At 42.0% G+C, this 19,145-nt stretch overlaps 1 protein-coding gene across 5 annotated transcripts in view; it reads right to left on the bottom strand.

Moving 5' to 3' along the window:
• STRN (striatin) overlaps positions 1–18,277 on the bottom strand; it is a 70,750-nt gene extending 52,473 nt beyond the window's left edge. For 4 of the 5 annotated variants that reach the window (XM_045580520.1, XM_036434760.2, XM_045580521.1 and 1 more), the window contains exon 1: positions 17,896–18,277. In XM_045580520.1, the coding sequence (XP_045436476.1) occupies positions 17,896–18,129 (234 nt within the window). In that variant the 5' untranslated portion in view covers positions 18,130–18,277. The remainder of the gene's footprint in view (positions 1–17,895) is intronic. The other variant, XM_036434761.2, reaches the window with a different exon arrangement.
• Between the last annotated feature and the right edge of the window lie 868 nt (positions 18,278–19,145).

Below are 19,145 nucleotides of genomic sequence, written 5' to 3'. Positions count from 1 at the left end.
TCCTCCACAGCATCCAAAAGAAAGTAATGTGCAAAGATTTTTAGATACGCTCTACTTTTGCTTCTATTTTTATCCTTTGAATTCTTTCCTTCTAATTTTCCTTTCAATCCATTTCTCTACATAGATAGAATTATGGTACAGAATTTTATAGTTTACATTTTGTTATGCAGTTTTTGTGTTATTACTGTTTTTATGACCATCATTTTCATTGGGTTTATTATAGATCTCTAAGTAAATTTACCATAACTCTTACTTAATCATTGTGGCAGATTCTGTGTACTAGCTATTCAAAATACATATTCCCAACCCCCTTCCACCTTGTAACTTCCCACTATAGAATCTGGAAAGCCAAATGATTGCTGTCTTGGGTTGTGTGTGTCCACACATAGCTATGTAACTAATGAAATATAAGGTGAAAAATTTACACAGTCTGAAAAGTAAAATAATAAAAGCTTACTTTTTTAAAAAAAAAAAAAGTCAATATTAATCAACATATTAAAATGAAGAGCCATGAAACTATGTTGATGTAAGATCATTACATGAAAAACTAGAGAGCCTAACTAGTAAAACAATACACCAATGATCAATTTTAAATATAAACAACTGAGCCCTGCAGAGAAACCAGAGTATACTAGATATATATATATATATATATATATGAATGTCTGATGTGAGTGGGAGAAGATACTTCTGGGAAACTTTATCACTCACTGATAAAAAAAGGCTCGTCTGCTTTTACTTAGTTCTTACTGTCTGTAACTACAACAGTCTCCCTTTCTCCATGGTTTCACTTTCAACAGTTTCAGTTACCCAAAGTCAACCGTGGTCCAAAAATATTAAACGAAAAATTCCAGAAATAAATAATTCTTAAGTTTTAAATTGCAGACCATCCTTAATAACATGATGAAACCTCACACTGTCCCACCTGAGACATGAAACCCTTTGCCTACTATATTCCTACTGTATAAGTTCCTGCATGTTAGTCATTTAGCAGCCAACTTGGTTATCAGGTCAACTGGGGGGCATCGCAGTGCTTGTATTCAAATAACCCTTATTTTACTTAATAATGGCCCCAAAGCAAAGAGTAGTTAGTGATCCTGGCAATTCCAATATGCCAAAAAGAAGCTATGAATTATAGGTATGTATGAGAAAATATATATTATATACTAGTGGCCCGGTGCATAAAATGCATGCCCAGGGGGCGGGAGTTCCCTCAGCCCAGACTGCACCCTCTCTAATTGGGGACCCTTTGGGAGATGTACGAATAGGCCTAAATGGGCAGTTGGACATTCCTCTTGGAATCTGGGACCACTGGCTCCTAACTGCTCACCTACCTGCCTGCCTGATAACCTCTAACTGCCTCTGCCTGCCAGCCTGATGGCCTCTAACTGCCCTCCCCTGCTGGCCTAATCACCCCTAACTGCCCCTGCCTCAGTGCCCACCACCATGGCTTTGTCCGGAAGGAAATCGGACATCCAGAAGATGGCCCGTCGACCTGGTCTAATTAGCATATTACCATTTTATTGCTTAAATGGGGGGAAGGGGAGAGAATTTTTCAGCAGGAGGAGATGACTTGGCAGACAAAAATACATAATCCCTATACCTGGACTGATAGCCAGCCATATGCACTATACTGCCAAACTGGTCATTAAAAAATTGAACCGCTTTCTTACACCTTACACCAAACAGCTGTTGCCCTTAAAACCACTCCTTCCCCCCCCCCCCTCCACCTTAGGTTCTGCCTTCACAGTTCACCCAGACTAGGTTGTGACTGCTCAGTTTTTATGCCAGTCATTGACAAAGCTCTGCCTCCTAGGCAGCCATTGGCTCCTCACAGTTCACCCAGATTTGGTTCTGATTAGTCAGTTTCTATGTCAGTTAGCATCTCCAAGGCCTATCTCCAGACCTGATCAGAGATGTGGCGCTGATCAGCAGTCGCCCAAGCTGTTGGCTAGCAGGCTGAACTGCTGACCTTGCGGAGACAGAGGCTCGCTCAGCTGCTGGTGAGGCCCGGAAAGAGAGAGGGAGGCAAGAGCTGATCAGACTCCCCCCCCCCCCCCCAAAAGGTCAGCAGTTCAGCCCGCTCACCAGTCCCCGCCCACCTGAGCCTGCTGCGCATGCAGCCTGGTATTTGGTCATCCCTTCGGTCGTTTTGGACATTAAAGTTCCTGGTTCTTTATATATATTGATGAAGTTCAGTACTATCCAGTTTCTGGCATACACTGGAGGGGGAGGTTCTTGAAACACAATACTGTCTAGCAATCTTGTAATCATAATGCAACAATAAGCTGGTACATTGGGGGTAAAGGATAGCAGAAAGAATAGAAAAAAACCTAGATTCTTTGTCATCACTGAGCAACTGCAATAGCTAATGTCAAAGAAAAGCACTACCCACAAACAGAATGTGAGAAAAATTAACTTTATTTTTTTATGTCACTGTTGAGAGGATTTACTTGTAGCCAAAGCATTCCCAGTAATACTCATTTCACTACAGTTTGACATTTAGATTATAATTCTAATCTATCTATCTATAAAAGCCTAATATGCAAAGTTCCTGATAGATACTGACCAAGTGCCAATACCACTAATAAAGCATGAGAGTAAAATTTAATACATCTCCCCTACCATTTGGGTATTATTTATTGTTTTTTAAAAATTCATAAATACAAAAGGGTACCTCATTGCTTTGATGTATATGTTTTTATAATTACTGACTATTTTGCTACATGTTAACTATTGTCCTCTGAGCCTTCTGCTAAACAAGAATCAATCTATGAACTTCCAGGTTCATCGCTGCCTAATTTAAGCAAGTATCTCACTAAGTCGGTCTAGACCGGGTTCTTGCTAGACCGACTTAGTGAGATTCTTGCTTAAATTAGGCAGCGATGAACCTGGAAGCAAAAATAAAATCTAAATTTAACTCAATTCTAAATAAGGACTAAAACTGGTGTGTTTGTTTTGTTTTTTGTAGAAAAATTGGTGGTGTCTAGTCAGTGATTCAGTTCTAAATCTCTTCTCATATTAAAGTTATAGCAAACTTACAAAAACAGTCACTTGCATGTAACAGATGCCCAATAAATATTTGTTAAATTAACTAAATAGTTTCATAAAAAGCAAGTAAACAGTATTAGGTAGCATAGCCTAAGTGCCAAATGATAAAACAAGTATTTAAATAGGAACAATCATTAAAAACTAAGGGTATCCAAAAACTCTTCATGGTGGAAATGGGACTTAAGCTAAAAGTAGACATGGTTCATGTGCAAAGCAAGATTACACTATTTTGGTTTCCTATCCTAACAGATAGAAAATATAAACAACCTAATAATGGAGAAATGTGAAATCTGCTAAAGGCAAAAATAAAAAAGAATGCCTGAACAAATCAATATTTTTAGAAGCTTTAAAGGAAGTACTGCATAGAATACCTTGGCCAAGGGAGAAACCAGAGGTAAAGACTTAGGAAGGCCCCTACTTGCAGTCATCCAGATATGAGGTGATGAGAATCTGGACCAGGGTAACAATAGCATTAGGAATTTAATGATTATAACTTGATTTAAAACATTTTACAGAGTTTACAAAATCAAATATATAGCTGAGAGAGAAAGAACCAAAGAATGCAATTGTCAGTGAAAAATGATCTAGGTTTCAAGAAAAGATAAGAGGAGCTGGGTATGAGATCAACTTGGTTTGGGAGATGAATTTTAGAAAGGATGATTGAGTTTCAAGCGGTAGGTCATCCAGTAAAGACATTAGTAAGAAATCCTACAAATAGAATTATAATGTGGAAAAGCTAAAGACTAGCTAGACCTGTAATTTTATGAGGTATCTAAAAAAGGATTCAACTGGAGGGGAAGGACTTAAAGAGTAGCTATTGGAAAAAACACACACAGTATATATAATCTGGTAAATAATTGAATGGAGGACTGAAAGCAAGAGTATAAGAAACTGAGAAATGACTAACTCAAAAAGAGAAAGAGAACAAAGGAAAAAAGAGAGAAAGATGAGATTAGTAAAACTGAAGGTAGCCCTAGATGGTTTGGCACAGTGGTTGGAGTGTCAGCCTGCCGGACTGAAAGGTTACAGGTTCATCCCAGTCAAGGGCACATGCCTGGGTTGTGTGTGGACTCACCATTAGGGAGCATGCAGGAGGAAGCTGATCAATGATTCTCTCTCATCAGTGATGTTTCTATCTCTTTCTACCCTCCCCCTTCCTCTTTGAAATCAATAAAAATATATTTTTTAAAAACTGAAGGTAGTAAATGTGGTTTGCACAGAGAAATAAAAGAGAATAAGGGACAAGATGACGTACCAATAGATAACAGCTGAAAAAGGAGTTTCTTTTGTTGTTACTTAATATGTGGTTGATATTTTGTTATTGTTGTTCTAATCACAAACTGGATTTTTTATTTGTCACCATTATATGTTTGAATTTTAAACAGACTCTTGAACTAGAGACTCATATCCATCACCCTTAGTCCCCGTCTAATCGCCAGTAGCTTTGCCAGAACTGCTAACTTCACCATGAAGCTCCATGAGTTTTCTGATTCAAACTTGAGTATCTTCAGCATTTTTATTTTTCTAACAAAGCAGATAAATAGATTGACAAGCATATTCTATGTCTATTCCAATGCTATATGCAATAATCAGTTTACTGACCATTTCTTTCAAGTCATTTGTCTGCACCTCTCGGGTCATGACTTCCATCACCTTCTCCAGATTTGGAGGACCTGTTGATGCTGAGCATAGAAGTCTTCCAAATCTGCTTGTTGCATATTTCAGTAAAACCAACACAGGATCAATGAAGCAAATAACCATTGGTAGTCTTGACATCAACATGAGTTTCAACCATGATCTGCCATTTTTTGATCCATGCCATTGGAAATTAGTCAGGTAGTTTTTGCCCTAAACATTCTCTGTAATTAGCTTGAATTTTCTAAATGCACCTTGATCATTATACAGATCAGCTGGGCTCACTTCAAAAACAGGACCCGTGAAACCATCAGATGCGATTTTGGTTGCTTGAATTCTCGTGATTAGTGTTTTCCAATATCTCCTATGTTGAACACAGCTGGTGCTTTCACATCATACCAATCTTTCTCAAAAAATGATCAACCACTTTCTTCTTGGCTCCCTTTGGCCATCTTTCATAAGCTGCTTGTTCTTGCCCGCCCACACGGTGTTGCTCAGTGTCAAAAGGGATGGTTGGTTGGTTTTTAAAGGGGGAAAACTAAAATGGCATTGCCAAAGTGCATATTACCATTGGCATAATGGACTCAGCTCCACCTGAAGTTAAGAATCATTGCTTGATTACAAGCTACATGTGAGGTAAAACCACACCTGCCTGTTTTTCACTGTATCTCCAGTGCCTAAGAGAACGCCAGATACTCAGTAAGCACCTAATGTCACAACCAAAAGCCTTGCAAACATAAACATAACTAAAAAAAAATTCTCAATGATAAAATTTCTATGAGATTTTGGCAACTTTTACATTTCCATATTTTAGTGTTTTTGTGCTTCTCACAAGGATCTAAAATGCTAAACTTTAATTTTTTATGAAAAGAAGCAAGTTTAGTGATAAGGAAATCAGAATTTTCATTTTAAATTCTGAATAACAGAGACATTTTCATGTTATTATTTAAAGAAGCAGAATTTTAAAAAGCTTTAAAATCACAATATATTGGTAGTGCATCTATAAACTATCAGAAATACAGAATGTAAAATATTTTATTTAAAATGAGATTTGTCTTCATAGAAAAATATTCCATTTGCTTTCTATTTAGAAGTAATAGGAAATGTGTATAAAATTTGAAGATATGGGCTTTAGAAAAGAAAAAAAAAGTTACATATCCCTGCTGATTATAAAGGGTTTTAGGACATACCGGTAATGCCAAAGATATTTCCTGGCAGTCCATATTTAACACACAAAGGGAAAAGATAACACACCTACACACACAACTACCAAAACCCAAGCACCATTTGCTGCAACTAACATCAAGCTACAATTATGAAGCCAGGGGATCCCTGAAATGAGCTGTCAGAATGACTTGGCAGGGCCAGGCAATGCTCCAACAGAACACAGACATTACTTGCTCTAAAACACATGTGTCAAACACAAGGCCCGCGGGCCAAATCCGTCCCGCCAGGCCTTGCAATGTGGCCCGCACTGCGCTGTCATCACTGCACTCCGCTGCGTTTCCATCACAATGACAGTTTATGACTGTTCAGTAAACCATTCGGCCCGCGATTTAGGCTGGATTTTAGATTTTGGCCCCTTCTCTGATTGAGTTCGACACCCCTACTCTAAAAGGTTCTTTCCAATGGAAGCCAGACAGCAGACTAGCTAGAAGCAAGAGGATAGACAGACTGTTCTCCATGTAGCAACGTACATTGTACATTTACTACATTTACAACAAACATTTTAAATACCAAAGATGTCTGGGACATAAGACGTGCCCCTAAGGACACAATTTAGCTGGGAGACAGAACATACATACATATACAGGTGTATATTTAATAGTAACAACATATCCTAATATATGATTCATTCAAGAACCATTTATTAAGTAGCTACAATGTGTCAGTCACGCTGCTGGACTTTAGGAAAATAAAAACGCCCTTAAGTGACTCACAGTCTAGTGAGGAAATAGCCATACTATAATAAGTATGTGATAGGTGGTATAATTGAGATACAGTAGAAGTTCTCACCACTCCTCTCTTAACCAACCTTATGGATTAACCAGTATTCTCTAGTCCCTTTATAAAGCACGGCTCAAAGCCCAGGACACACTGAATATTCACGCCTAGAGTACAGTATTCTTTATAATTCACCCATACACTTGAGTTCCCACTAAAGTGCCGTATAAGAACACTAAAAGTCAACTGGTTTCCTCCCATATCTATTTATGTCAGTAGCACTTATTACTCTGATTAGATAATTCAATTAAACATTACATAAACCAATAAAACATGGGTATGAAGAAAAAAACTAGGTTGAATGCTTTGAAAAGACAATAAAGAAGATGTACTAAAAATATCACTGTCAAATTAAATGTGAGTGAAATAACTGTAAAGATTGGAAAAATATCATAAAAATCTAGGATTTTGCACTCAGTGTGTTTTACTCAAGGAAGACCAAAACCAGAAATCATAAACAATTGTACTATGTATTTTATTATATATATTAGTGAAGCTATTATTGTTTTATGGTCAATTACTGGGACCATCCTATGCGACTGACTACTTTTTCAAGTTCTTGAAATATGCTGACCCAGATCTACTGGCTCCTCCTATTCCCTCCTTTTAGCTTTATATGAATCCACATTCCTCGGGAGCAGGTTTGAGTTGTGCCTATAATTTAAAATCCTTTGCTGACTACTTAACTTCTCATGTAGGAAGTATAAACAAAAAACTGAGAACAAGTCTGGGCTGTAATTTTCCACCAGGTGAAGTTGGTATCGCCCTTGTGGAATCAGACGTCGTGTTTATTTCTACTAACTAGATATGCTGGTACTGGATCCAATTTCTGTCTCATGTAAATGAGTGCTGATGGAACCTGTGTGTAGAGTAATGAAACACTCCCCCGGCCCTTTCCTTGGATCTCTATAGCACAGTAATGCCAGGAACCTATTTGCCACACCCAAAATACCTATTCAACCCAACCTTATGCAATGCTTCCCCAAGATCGCCTTAATCCCAGGGCTCCAACTCCCTTATTCTTCTCCCCATGCTGTCTCCTTTACAAAATACTCATTTTTCCTTGTGTCATACTGCTTCTAGCCAAGTCTACGATAACTTTTCCTTCTTACATATCAATATTTTCTAATATTCCATCATTCCATTCCATTTTCTAATATTCCACTATTCAGATAAAGTACTTTTACAATAAAGGTTAGCAGCCTTTAATCTGTCCCAAAAAAAGTGATTTTCCCCCCTCAAATAGCTTACTGCATTAGAGCAAAGATATGGTTAACATATTATTTTGTTCAAATATAGCATATGTACCAGTATAAGAGATGGGCTAAGAATAACCTAATAACTAAAATACTGCACAAATTCATAGATGATCAATAAACGAAAACTATATTACACACACACACACACACACACACACACACACACACACAGAACTTAACTGACTACTCTCAAACAAGCTGAAAGAGATCCAAATTTGCAGATGTTTTAAAAAAGAAATAGACATTTTATTTCAGTATTCTTTACACAAAAGTAAATAAAATTATTAAGATAGAGTGATACTGTTTAACAACTTTGAGGAACTCAAGTTGTTAAAGACTTTCCTGAGCCCCTTAAAGAATTACTCTACTTGAAGAAAATTATTCTACTTGAAAACTTGAAATAAGTGATAAGAACTTACAGCTATACAAAACATACTTAAGCATCTACATGTTATCATTCATTTGGCTACTTCCGATCAGAAGCAGCTTCACAAGACCAATTAAAGCAGATGATGCAATGTAATGAACAACGCCCTGGCCAGGGCACTACCACACCTGGATTCTAAACTAAATCAATGCCAACTCACAAGCGATCGAAGACAAAGCACTTTATCTTGGTGGCCCTAAGTGCTAAAACAAAGGATGGAATTATCCAAATTCTAAAGTCCCTCAGGAGGTAAAATATTCTTAGTTCAAAGTGGGGGATAGAAAATTGAGGAGGGAGGGAGGGAGAGAGGGAGCTGCTATCCCAGTCAGCCCTAGAATTATACAATTACAAGTGCTAGAATGAAGACTACAGTTAATATACATCCTTTAGAAATTAAGGATGTTAATATGTTCAGTGCAGTTTCTCCCAGTCTCTGCTTCTCCCACCTCTCTGCTCCTCTGTCTCTTCTTTTCTTCTAACCCTTTTCTAACTTCTCTCTGTTGCCTCAGGATTCTCTCCCGAACTCCAAATTTTCCTCTATTATTACTTGTAGGCTTCAACGCTTACAAACTATTACCACCTACTACTACCACCTCTGGCCTGCCCCTGCCTCCCAATACAGTCAGTTTATGTCCTTAAACTATTACTAATATGGCAAAGAGAATGTAAATAGCTATTACATGAAGTGGATCACTGAAACCAATTCTTCTAAAATTTGACTTAAATAAATAATACAATCAAATGCATTCTGTCCATAGGAATTTCAACCAACAAGAACAAACAAGTTGCTGGACACCTATTATGGGAAATAAACTTTACATATTTCATCTTTTTTTAAATCTTACAACTACTATGCTTAGTGGGTATATTATCTTCTACAACTTACAAGTAAAAATAAAGCCTAGAAAAATTTTAAATTGAAAGTGATGAAGCTGTATGACTCTATTGTTATCATCCTAACAGGAAAGGTGCAAAGGGGAGGCCAGACGTTATAACCATGGTCATCTGGACAGTTCACCAAGAAGCTGCAACTGAACACTCCCCAGGCAGTCACAGTCCATTCCCTGCAGATCACTGGGGGAAAGGGTCCAAGAAAGGGGAAGATGGGTGCATGTGCAGTGAAGTCAGAGTGAGAGGGAAGGTGCTTGCCTGTCAGTCTAGCCTGCGGAACCATGGATTGGCTAGAGGGGTTAGAACCATTCCTTGCAAGCACATGAAATCCTGAAGGATTCATTGGTTATGCTCCTATTTAATAATCCCCGAACAGAGAACTTTCTCTTGTTCCTCTCGCTTCACTCCTGCTTTCTTACACTGCCTGCCATGTGACCCTGGGCCATGAGGACCCCACACACAATTAAGCATAACCTAACCTAGCCAGATGCTGGACTGGTCTTAAATATGAAGCAAAGACTGCATAGTGGCTTTCATTCTGGCTCCGTTGACGATGAAATAGTACTTTTTCCATGTCAGGACATCATCAATAAAGCTTTCCACTATACCTCATCCTCCCAGGGGGGCCTCAGGAGATTCTTATTCCCAGGGCAGCCCAAGAAGCTCCCTTTCACCAGAACAAGTGGGGACATGGAGAACACCCCACTGATAACCCACACTTCCACAGGCAAATTATGACAATCAATAGATTGTTTTGTCCAAATAGCCACCAAAGCAAGAAATTCCAAATATCCCAGGGGCAATTTTCTTCCTAATGGCCTAGAATTGAAACCAAAATAATACTAGTAACATTCATAAATCAGAAAATGTACCCAACATCAAGCAGACAGTAGGCTGAAAAAAGGGAAACCAATCCAGATTATTTGGACTTTCAAACACATTTCTAATCAAAGACAGATCAGTAAAAGGGGTTATGTTTGTTTAAATTACTCTTTAATTACCAAGATTTTGAAGAAAAGTTGTAAGTCTGCCTCTACCATTGAAATTAAAAAAAAAAAAAGTCAACTTAGGTAGTACATAACGTTTAGTGCTAAATAGAGTAAATCCTTTGATAAAGAATTTCTACTAGCAATATTTCTCCCCAGGTAATTACTAGGGCCATTCATATATGTCAGTTTTTGAAAGTAAGAGAAATCTGTTCCCAGCAATGGTGCCATGAAATAACTCCCCTACTAAAAACAGATTTTAAAATTCTGGATAAAATATTTTTACAATTATCTTAAAAAGAAATGAGATAGTAAGGAATTATTCAGTCAAAACTAAGAAGAAATTGGGGGCCTAGTCAGCTAAAGGAACAAAAGCCACTGTTATCCTTCGAATGCTGGCCAATCAGAACAAATTTGAACTTTAGTTTGAACAGCCTTATAGAACCCAAAAGGCAAAAATCAAACATCAGGACCATAGTAGGAAATATAATCAACATTTTTCTAAGACCCTAAAGGGCTTATTATACCCTCAAAGCAAAGGGAAAACAGACAAATTGGCCTGCATATATATTCACAACCAAAATATTCATCACCTGGGTCAGTGGCCAGCAAACACATTAGTCAACAGAGCCAAATATCAACAATACAACTGAAATTTCTTTTGACAAATTTTTTAAACTTAAACTATATAGGTAGGTACGTTGTTATTAACTTAATTAGAGTACGTGGTATTTTGTGGAAGAGTCACACTCAAGGGGCCAAAGGGCTGCGGTCTGGGGACCACTGATCAATAAATTTGCTTTAAAGTGTTTCAGTCCAGGTAATGTCTCCAGATACCTACCAGAAGCAAATGCAAAAACTTTCTGAAGTAAGCTATCTGAACAAGCTATCTTTCTTTGAGACCTCAGATTAATCTTACACTTTTTCAAGGAAGTGAGCAGCACATATTAACTATGCAAATAAACAAACAAACAAACAAACAAAAAGTCATCAAAGAATCGGCTAAAACAATAGACAACAGAAAGGGACCTCCAAGACTTCTCACATATAAGAACAGAGACACCAACTATAAAATAACTATACTTACTAGGTTTAAAAAATAAAAGAGAACTCTGAAGACAACTCTGAGAATATTTACAGGGAATAGGAAACTATTAAGAAAAGATAGAGCAGATTTTAAGAGGAACCGAAGTGAACTTCAACAATAATCAAAATCACAGAATAGCTTTAAAAGATCAGATTCAACTGAAAAGAATTAATAAACTAGAAAATAAATCAGAATTATCCAGAATAAAGCATGTAGAAATTTTTAAAAATGCAAAATTCAGCACAGATAAGGCCTAAGGTACATATAATCAGAGACCCAAGGGGAAACAAAAGAGAACAAGATAGAAGAGAAATTCAAAGAGATAATGAATGATTATTTTACAGAACTAATGAGATGTTAACCCACAGATTCAAGGAGCCTAACAAAGTCCCAAATTTAATAAAATAAGAAAAGAAATCTAAACCCTTACACATCATAATAAAACTACAGAAACACCAAAGTCAAAAGAAAATCATAAATGTAGCTAATAAAATAAGCTAGAAAACAGTAGGACACTCTAAAATCTCCATGTCTGTTGCTTTAAATAAAAAGAAAAGTGAGCCTTGGCCAGTGTGGCTCAGTTTGTTGGAACATTATCCATTACACCAAAAGGTGGTGGGTTAGATTCTCAGTCAGGTCAGGACACATACCCAGGTTGCAGGTTCAATGCCAGGTCTGGGCACAGGCAGGAGACAGCTGATTGATATCTCTCTCTCTCTCTCTCTCTCTCTCTCTCTCTCTCTCTCTCTCTCCCCCTTTCCTCTTCTCACCCCCTCTCCCTCTTTCTTTTCCTTTTCCTCTCTCTTCCCCCCCCTCCACTTCCTATCTCTGAAGTCAATCAATCAATAATCAAAGTGCCGAAACCGGTTTGGCTCAGTGGATAGAGCCTGTGGACTGAAAAGGTCCCAGGTTCAATTCCGGTCAAGGGCATGTATCTTGGTTGCGGGCACATCCCCAGTAGGAGGTGTGCAGGAGGCAGCTGATCGATGATTGCCTCTCATAGATGTTTCTGACTCTCTATCTCTCTCTTCCTCTCTATAAAAATTCAATGAAATATATATTTTTTAAAAATAATCAAAGTGATTAAATAAGCATTAGTGACTGGTTATCTCAATAGGTTTTAAGTACTTAAAAAAAAGTTTTTTTAAAAAAACTGCAAAGCTATATGGAGATTTAAGTGACAGAGAATTCTGTTTTCATTCTTGGTCATTTAATCTCTCTCTGGGCCTCACTTTACTTGTAAAAAAAAGGCTGTAGCTGATTAATTCCAAAGCTCATTCTAATGCCAGGGGCCCTAATTCCTAATTTCTGATTTAAGTAGCCTGCTGGAGAGTTTAGGGAATTGATACATTTAAAAGCTTACCCAAATTATTCTAAGATTTCAGCGAAAGTCGAGAAATACTAAAGTAACAAATATTAGGATATATTTTTAAAAAGACTAAAACCTCTAGAACCTTTCTAAAATATAAGATTTAAAAATTATCAAGGATGACTAGAATTAAAAAATAAACCTGTTTACAAAATTTCACCATACCACAATGGGGCTCACCAGTTCCAAGTTTAAAGGTCCAAATAAAATAAAGAAATTAGTTTTATGAAGTGGTTGGTAAATATATGCAATTTGTTACCTAAGAAGCCATGCATGATTAAGGTAAACACATTCTGAAATGTTTATAGAAAATTCAAGGTAGAAGACACACAGTGTGTTACCAAGTAAAGTACACGCGAAGGATATTGCCGATGTTGGGGGCGGAGGGGTTTAAGAGGATGGGCCGGCGGACCTGGCCTGGGAGGCCCTGGCCTGGGAAAGAAGTCCTATTATCAAAACGTTGAGGCTGATTCCTACTGACTGTCCCTTAGTGCCACTACCAGACCCAGCATATTAAACTGCGTGGTTCCGGAATGGCACTTACAGCCTTAGAAGAGTTCGTAACTGAAGATTCTGCTTTTCTGTGGGAACTAGGAGATGCACGACTTTCACACTGGGCAGTTACTTTGCCTTACGTACCAGGCCTCTGCTAGATGCCTTAGCATCTCATTTAACTCTCACAAGGCAGCCCTCGCGGACTGGCTCATGGGACAGAGTGTTGGCATGCGGACCAAAGCGCCCCGTCCATTCAGATCCAGGGCGGCATGTTGGTTGTAGGCTCCTCCTCAAGCCAGGCCCTGGTCGGGAGTGTGCAGGAGGCAACCAACCTACGTGTTTCTCTCACATCAGCATTTCTCTGCCTTTCTCTCCATCTTCCACTCCCCTTTGTCTCCAATCTCTATCACATCTTGCTGATTGTACCTCCAAAAATATATTCAAAATCCATTATATTTTTTGAACATGTTTCAAAATATATAATCCAGATCTCATTACTCCACTTTCGTCGTTCATCTGCAGCCTGGATTTTTCAAAGAGCCTCCTAACTAGACTCTGGTTTTTCTATCCTCATCTCCCCTCCAGGCCATTCTGAATCCTTGGCAAAGGGTTCTGGTTAAAGACACCATCACTCTTTTGTTCAATACATTCCAACAGTTCCCCACCTTGTAGGGGTAAAAATCTAAAGTCCTTACCATAGGCAAGACTCAGTACTACTGACATCATTTCTTCTCGGCTCCTCCAGTATCCACCCGCACCTGCCTCATTATTCCTCAAACATCCCAACGGTGTCCTTCCCCCTCCTGCTCCCTCTGCCGGGAACACTCTCCTAGGATTTCACCTTTTCAGGTCTCTGTCCAAACGGCTCCTTATCAGGACAGCCTCTCTTCCCCATTCCACCCTCCAAGCACTCCACATCCCACTTCACAGTTCCTCACAGCTCTCATTACCACTCAATGTTCTCAGGGTGCCTTTCTTTAATACTCGGTCTTCCCGCACAATTTACGCTTTATGTGAGTAGGATCTGTTTTCATCGTTGTTGTTTCTCCAGTGCCTAGAACAGGACCTGGCAGGAAGTAGGCACTTGAAAAACATCTACTGAGTGAAAATATGAATCATCAATGCCAAAACTTGAATTCATAAACACTCTAGTATCAGCAACCATAGAACTAGTGGTAGCTTGGCCTTTTCTCAGTTCTGGCATTTCCAGGTTAACAGCACGGCCTCCTAACTACACACACACAACAAAGGCAATAACTTTTATTTTTCATTTACATTTGTCTTCCCATAAGTCAGTAATTTTCGAAACTGAGCCTTAGGTTCTCATTACCTCATAAAGTTCTTTTTCCTGCTATTCACTCCGCTCACTGCTAGGCTCTTCTGAGCTACTCTAAGAAAATGTAAATCCCTCAAGTGATCAACACTGATTGTTCTATCACTCCAACCAGACTGCAAGTTTCTTTGAGGTAATCAATCTGGTTCAATCTGTCTCACCCAGAAAATTCTTTCAAATGTTATGTACCCCATTTTCAATTCCTTTCACAAATATTAAAGCTCAGTAATAATTTTGGCCATTCTTTTCCAAGAATTACCTATTCTCCTCTACATGGTGCGGTGAGCGGCATTACCAAAGTAAAAGAGAATCATACATTAACATGGGCAAGGGGGACACAATGACAATACGCTCTTGGTACAATGTGGTCAGTTCCTCACTCTGCAGATCTGAGGGAGGAGGAAGTGACGGAGGCAGGCCAGGTAGAGAGGTGGGAGCTCGGATTGCCTTTCACAATTCCGCCCTGGCAATTTAAAAGAGCAGGACTAACAGGTTCCTGAAGTTCACCTTAAAGGTATTTTGTTGACTGGTGTTAAAGACTTGAGAAAAGATTTAAAAATTAAAAGGAAGACATCAAGTAATCCAAATTTCATCATCATTCAATTCTTACTTCCTACTGTTTTTCTAGGAAAATTCCAATGGCAACAGAAAAATGAAGGGATACATTCAAATTTAATGATGTTGATGTTGTAAAGAAATGATTTGGCAAATGGGGGGAATGGGAAACAACTGTAATACTTTTTTTAAAAATATATTTTATTGATTTTTTACAGAGAGGAAGAGAGAGGGATAGAGAGCTACAGTAGAAACATCAATGAGAGAGAAACATCGACCAGCTGCCTCCTGCACACCCCCTCCTGGGGATGTGCCCGCAACCAATGTACATGCCCTTGACCAGAATGGAACCTGGAACCTTTCAGTCCGCAGACCCACGCTCTATCCATTGAGCCAAACCGGTTTCAGCCATCTCTAATACTTTCAATAATAAAAAATAAATGACTTAAAAAGTATTTTTTCAGTAATGCTAATAAAGGGGCCAAAGACCACAGGTTCCTGCAAACTCTATCCCAAAAAAATACAAAATACTTGTATGCTCTGTTTGGAAAATACAATTTTTTTTTAAGTTTCTCTGTGGATGCTTAATTTGAGAACAAACCAAAAGGTACTGTAAAAATGCAGTGTCCTTAATAAAATGAGCGCCAATGGGAAACCTACCTTAAGTTTAACATTTGCCATTAATAACCCAGGAAGTTGTGTTTGTGGGTATAAAACTGAAGAGTGGCTACAGTTACAGGTAAAATTAAAAAGTTTAAACACAGTGAGGTGCGGGGAGGCACAGGGGGTGCAGTGGGTGGAAAATTCCCAAAGTTCCACAAGCAGTAAGAATTGTTTTCTTGTCTTTTACCCAATCAGTGTGACGTATCTTGCATTCCCTACCCTGGAAAAGAAATTAAAATTTAAGCGGCCCCATATAAACATCCATCTCCACAACAGCACAACGTCAAAGCTAAAGCCTGCCCCTAACACTTCCCTGAAGTCTGAAACCCATAAGCTCATTTATGGGATTCACTGCTAATAAAGGTGAATGACCAGTAAATTTGAGTGAAGCATCTAAGTCTGCTGTTTACTGTACAGACAAGGTCAGATTCGTGATAAGAAAACTTACAAATGTCCAAAGGCCAGATACGAAAGCAGCATTACCAGTCGGGATGAAAAAGCCACCAAAGAGCTTAAACATACAAGAACCAGAAGGAATCCTAGAAACTCTGGGTCGCTTCCTCCCTCCACTCAGCTCCTCCGGGAGCCTCCCTAACCGCTCCCCCTACCACAGCGGCCCCATCCCCTCTCCCTGCTCCCGGGTTATCCTCCCCATGGCAGCTGCTACTGTGGGTCAGAGTGTCCCAGAGGCCCTTCCTCACCGCCTCCCGCCTAAAATGTAAGCTCCCTGCGGGCAGAGGCCGTGCCAGTTTCGTTAACCCCAGAGGCACACAGCTGGCACTCAATAAATGTGCCGGATAAATAAGTGATGAGGCGGGAGTTCAGAGAGGTTAAAGGATTTCCTAAAGGTCACAGAGCGAGCAGCAAGCCCAGCCCATGCTGTACCCGGCTACTCGGCTACTCGCTCCTTTCATTCCGCTTGCAGGACGCCAGAGCAGCCTGTTCCTGCACAGACCCTATTAAACAGACTTCTTTTCTTTTTCTTTTTTAAATATAAAAAAAAAAAAAATACATGTTACCAAAAAAAAAAAAAAAAGTGACACACTGGGTAGCATTTTACCGTCAAGTGTCTCACCGACCAAAACTCTACTCAAATGTCATAAACACACAGGGCCGGCCAGTAGAGCGCCGTTCTTTACGTTCCTTGTGAAATTGGGTGTCTGGCTTGCAAGTTTTTAAGAGCCACTTACGGACTCAGAATGGCCTGCAAAGTATCATGCTTCTGAGAGGCCACACGCTGCTCCTCCCTGGATAGACACACTCTTATTTGGCAGATTCTGCAGGAAACGTAACCAACCTTAAAGCCCCCTTTTAGTAGTCCCTTTTTAAACCAAAAGTCACCTCTCCCAGGACACGGGCCATCACATGAACCCTGGGGAAAGTTTTAGATTCTGGGGCCAGGAAACCACCTCTGAACTACACACCCTCTGACTTGCGATCCTCCCCCTCCAGGTCCTCCTCCTTCCTTTAAAATCCATGCATCTGAAATCCCTAAAGGAGACGCGGGAGGGGGGGAGGGAGTGGGCAGGAGAGGAGCAGCAGCATTTACATATGGAAAGACAGAGCTGGGTATTCCTAGTAACACTTTCTCCCTCCTCCCCCTCCATCAGCTTCTCTCCAAAGTCCAGGCCTCGCAGAGGGAACTTGTGCGGTCTTCCCCGCTCCCCTTCACCTCCCAGAGAGAAGCCTCCTGCCCGTACCCACGGCGGGGACGCCTCTCGGACCCAGGACAGAGGATGGACCGTTTGCTCGACGTCTTCAAAGCCACTGGCAGCCCCATTTTAGGAGACCGAAAGGGGAGCCCTAAGAACGGGCGATGGCCGGCCAGGGAGTTGGAACGAGCCGGAGTTGAGAGAAGGAAGGAGCGAGCGCAGGGCAGCGGGCGGGTAAACAACGCACCGGGGCGGCAGGGGGAACCCGGGGCACGGAAGTGGGGTCAGCCAAAGGCGAAGGGGAAGGGGGAGGAAGGGGGCCGTTCTGGTGGCAGGGTGGGAGCGAGGAGGAGGGGACCCAGAGGGCACAGGAGGGAGGGAGGGAGGAAGGGAGAGAGGGAGGGGGAGGGGGAGGGGGAAGGGTCCGGGGCGGGGCGACGGGGAGCCGAGAGGCGGGATGAAGAGGGCCAGGCCGGGAGGGTCTTTACCTGCAGCTCCGCCCGCTCCACCTCCCACTGGGCTCTCTCCACCTCGAAGCGGGCCCACTCGTGCTGCAGGAAGTGCAGGATCCCCGGCAGGCTGTACTGGGCTCGGGCCGCCCCCGCCGCGGCCGCCCCGTCGCCGGCCGCCTCGGCCAGAGGCCCGAGACCCTTGGCCCCGCCGCCGCCGGCGCCCGGGTGGTTGTTGCCGAAGAAAACGCCGGGACCCGCCTGCTCGTCCATGGCAGCCGCAGAAGCCCAGCGGGGAGCTAGCTGCCCAGCGCCCAGCAGCGGAGGCAACGGCGGCGGCGGCGGCGGCAGCAGCAGCGCCTCCTCCTCCCCTCCGCCGCTCCCCGCCCACACCCCAGTCAGCAGGGAGCAGCCGCCTCGGCGCGGGGGCCGGCCGAGCCGGGACGGGCCGGGAAATGGGTCAACGGCGGCGCGCGGGCGGCGCGCGGCACGCTGGGAAATGTAGTCCGGCGGCGGGGGCGTGGCTCGGCGGCGGAGGCGGCCTGTAGGGCTGCGGAGTGCGTGCGTGCGCGCGTGCGTGCGCGCGCGGGGCCCCGCCCCTTTCCTGCGCGGCCCCGCCCCCTTCCGGCCCGGGGCGGCGGTAGGGCAGCTCCCCTCGGGGCGCACGGGTTTCCTGTGGGCGGGGCGGGCGCAGCCCGGCGGCGCTGCGGGGTTCCCTCGCACGCGGAAGTTCGCGGCGGCGCTCCCTGTTGCACACCCACACCCACACCCACACCCACACGCGCACACGGAAGTTATCAGGCCCAACTAGCCGCCCGAGCGGCACTTCTTTCGGGGCTTCCTGGTAGTTCCGCTAAGAAACGAGCTCCAAGCGAGCTTCCTCGACTTCGTGTTGCTCTGACCTAGATGACACTCCTGCCATCTGCCCATCGCTGTCGCTTCTCCCTTTTTCACTCAGGGGTTCAGGCCTGTTGCGGGGTCTGTTTTCACTGAAAAGGAGCTCTGGCCCTGACCCGTGTGGCTCAGTGGGTAGAGCGTCGGCCTGCGGACTGGAAGGTCCTGGGTTCGATTCCGGTCAAGGGCAAGTACGTTGGCTGCGGGCACATTCCCAGTAGGGGGTGTGCAAGAGGCAGCTGATTGATGACTCTCTCATCAATGTTTCTAGCTCTCTGTCTCTCTCTCCCCTCTTCTCGGTAAGGAATCAATAAAATATATGGGGGGGGAGCTCTGATCGATCGCGTCTCCTATGTACTCCTATGTTGCTTTGTTGACACCTCATCTGAAAAAGG

The sequence above is a fragment of the Pipistrellus kuhlii genome, unplaced genomic scaffold (assembly GCF_014108245.1).
Source record: "Pipistrellus kuhlii isolate mPipKuh1 unplaced genomic scaffold, mPipKuh1.p scaffold_m20_p_13, whole genome shotgun sequence".
Classification (NCBI taxonomy): domain Eukaryota; kingdom Metazoa; phylum Chordata; class Mammalia; order Chiroptera; family Vespertilionidae; genus Pipistrellus; species Pipistrellus kuhlii.
This window is presented reverse-complemented; position numbering and strand designations above follow the sequence as displayed.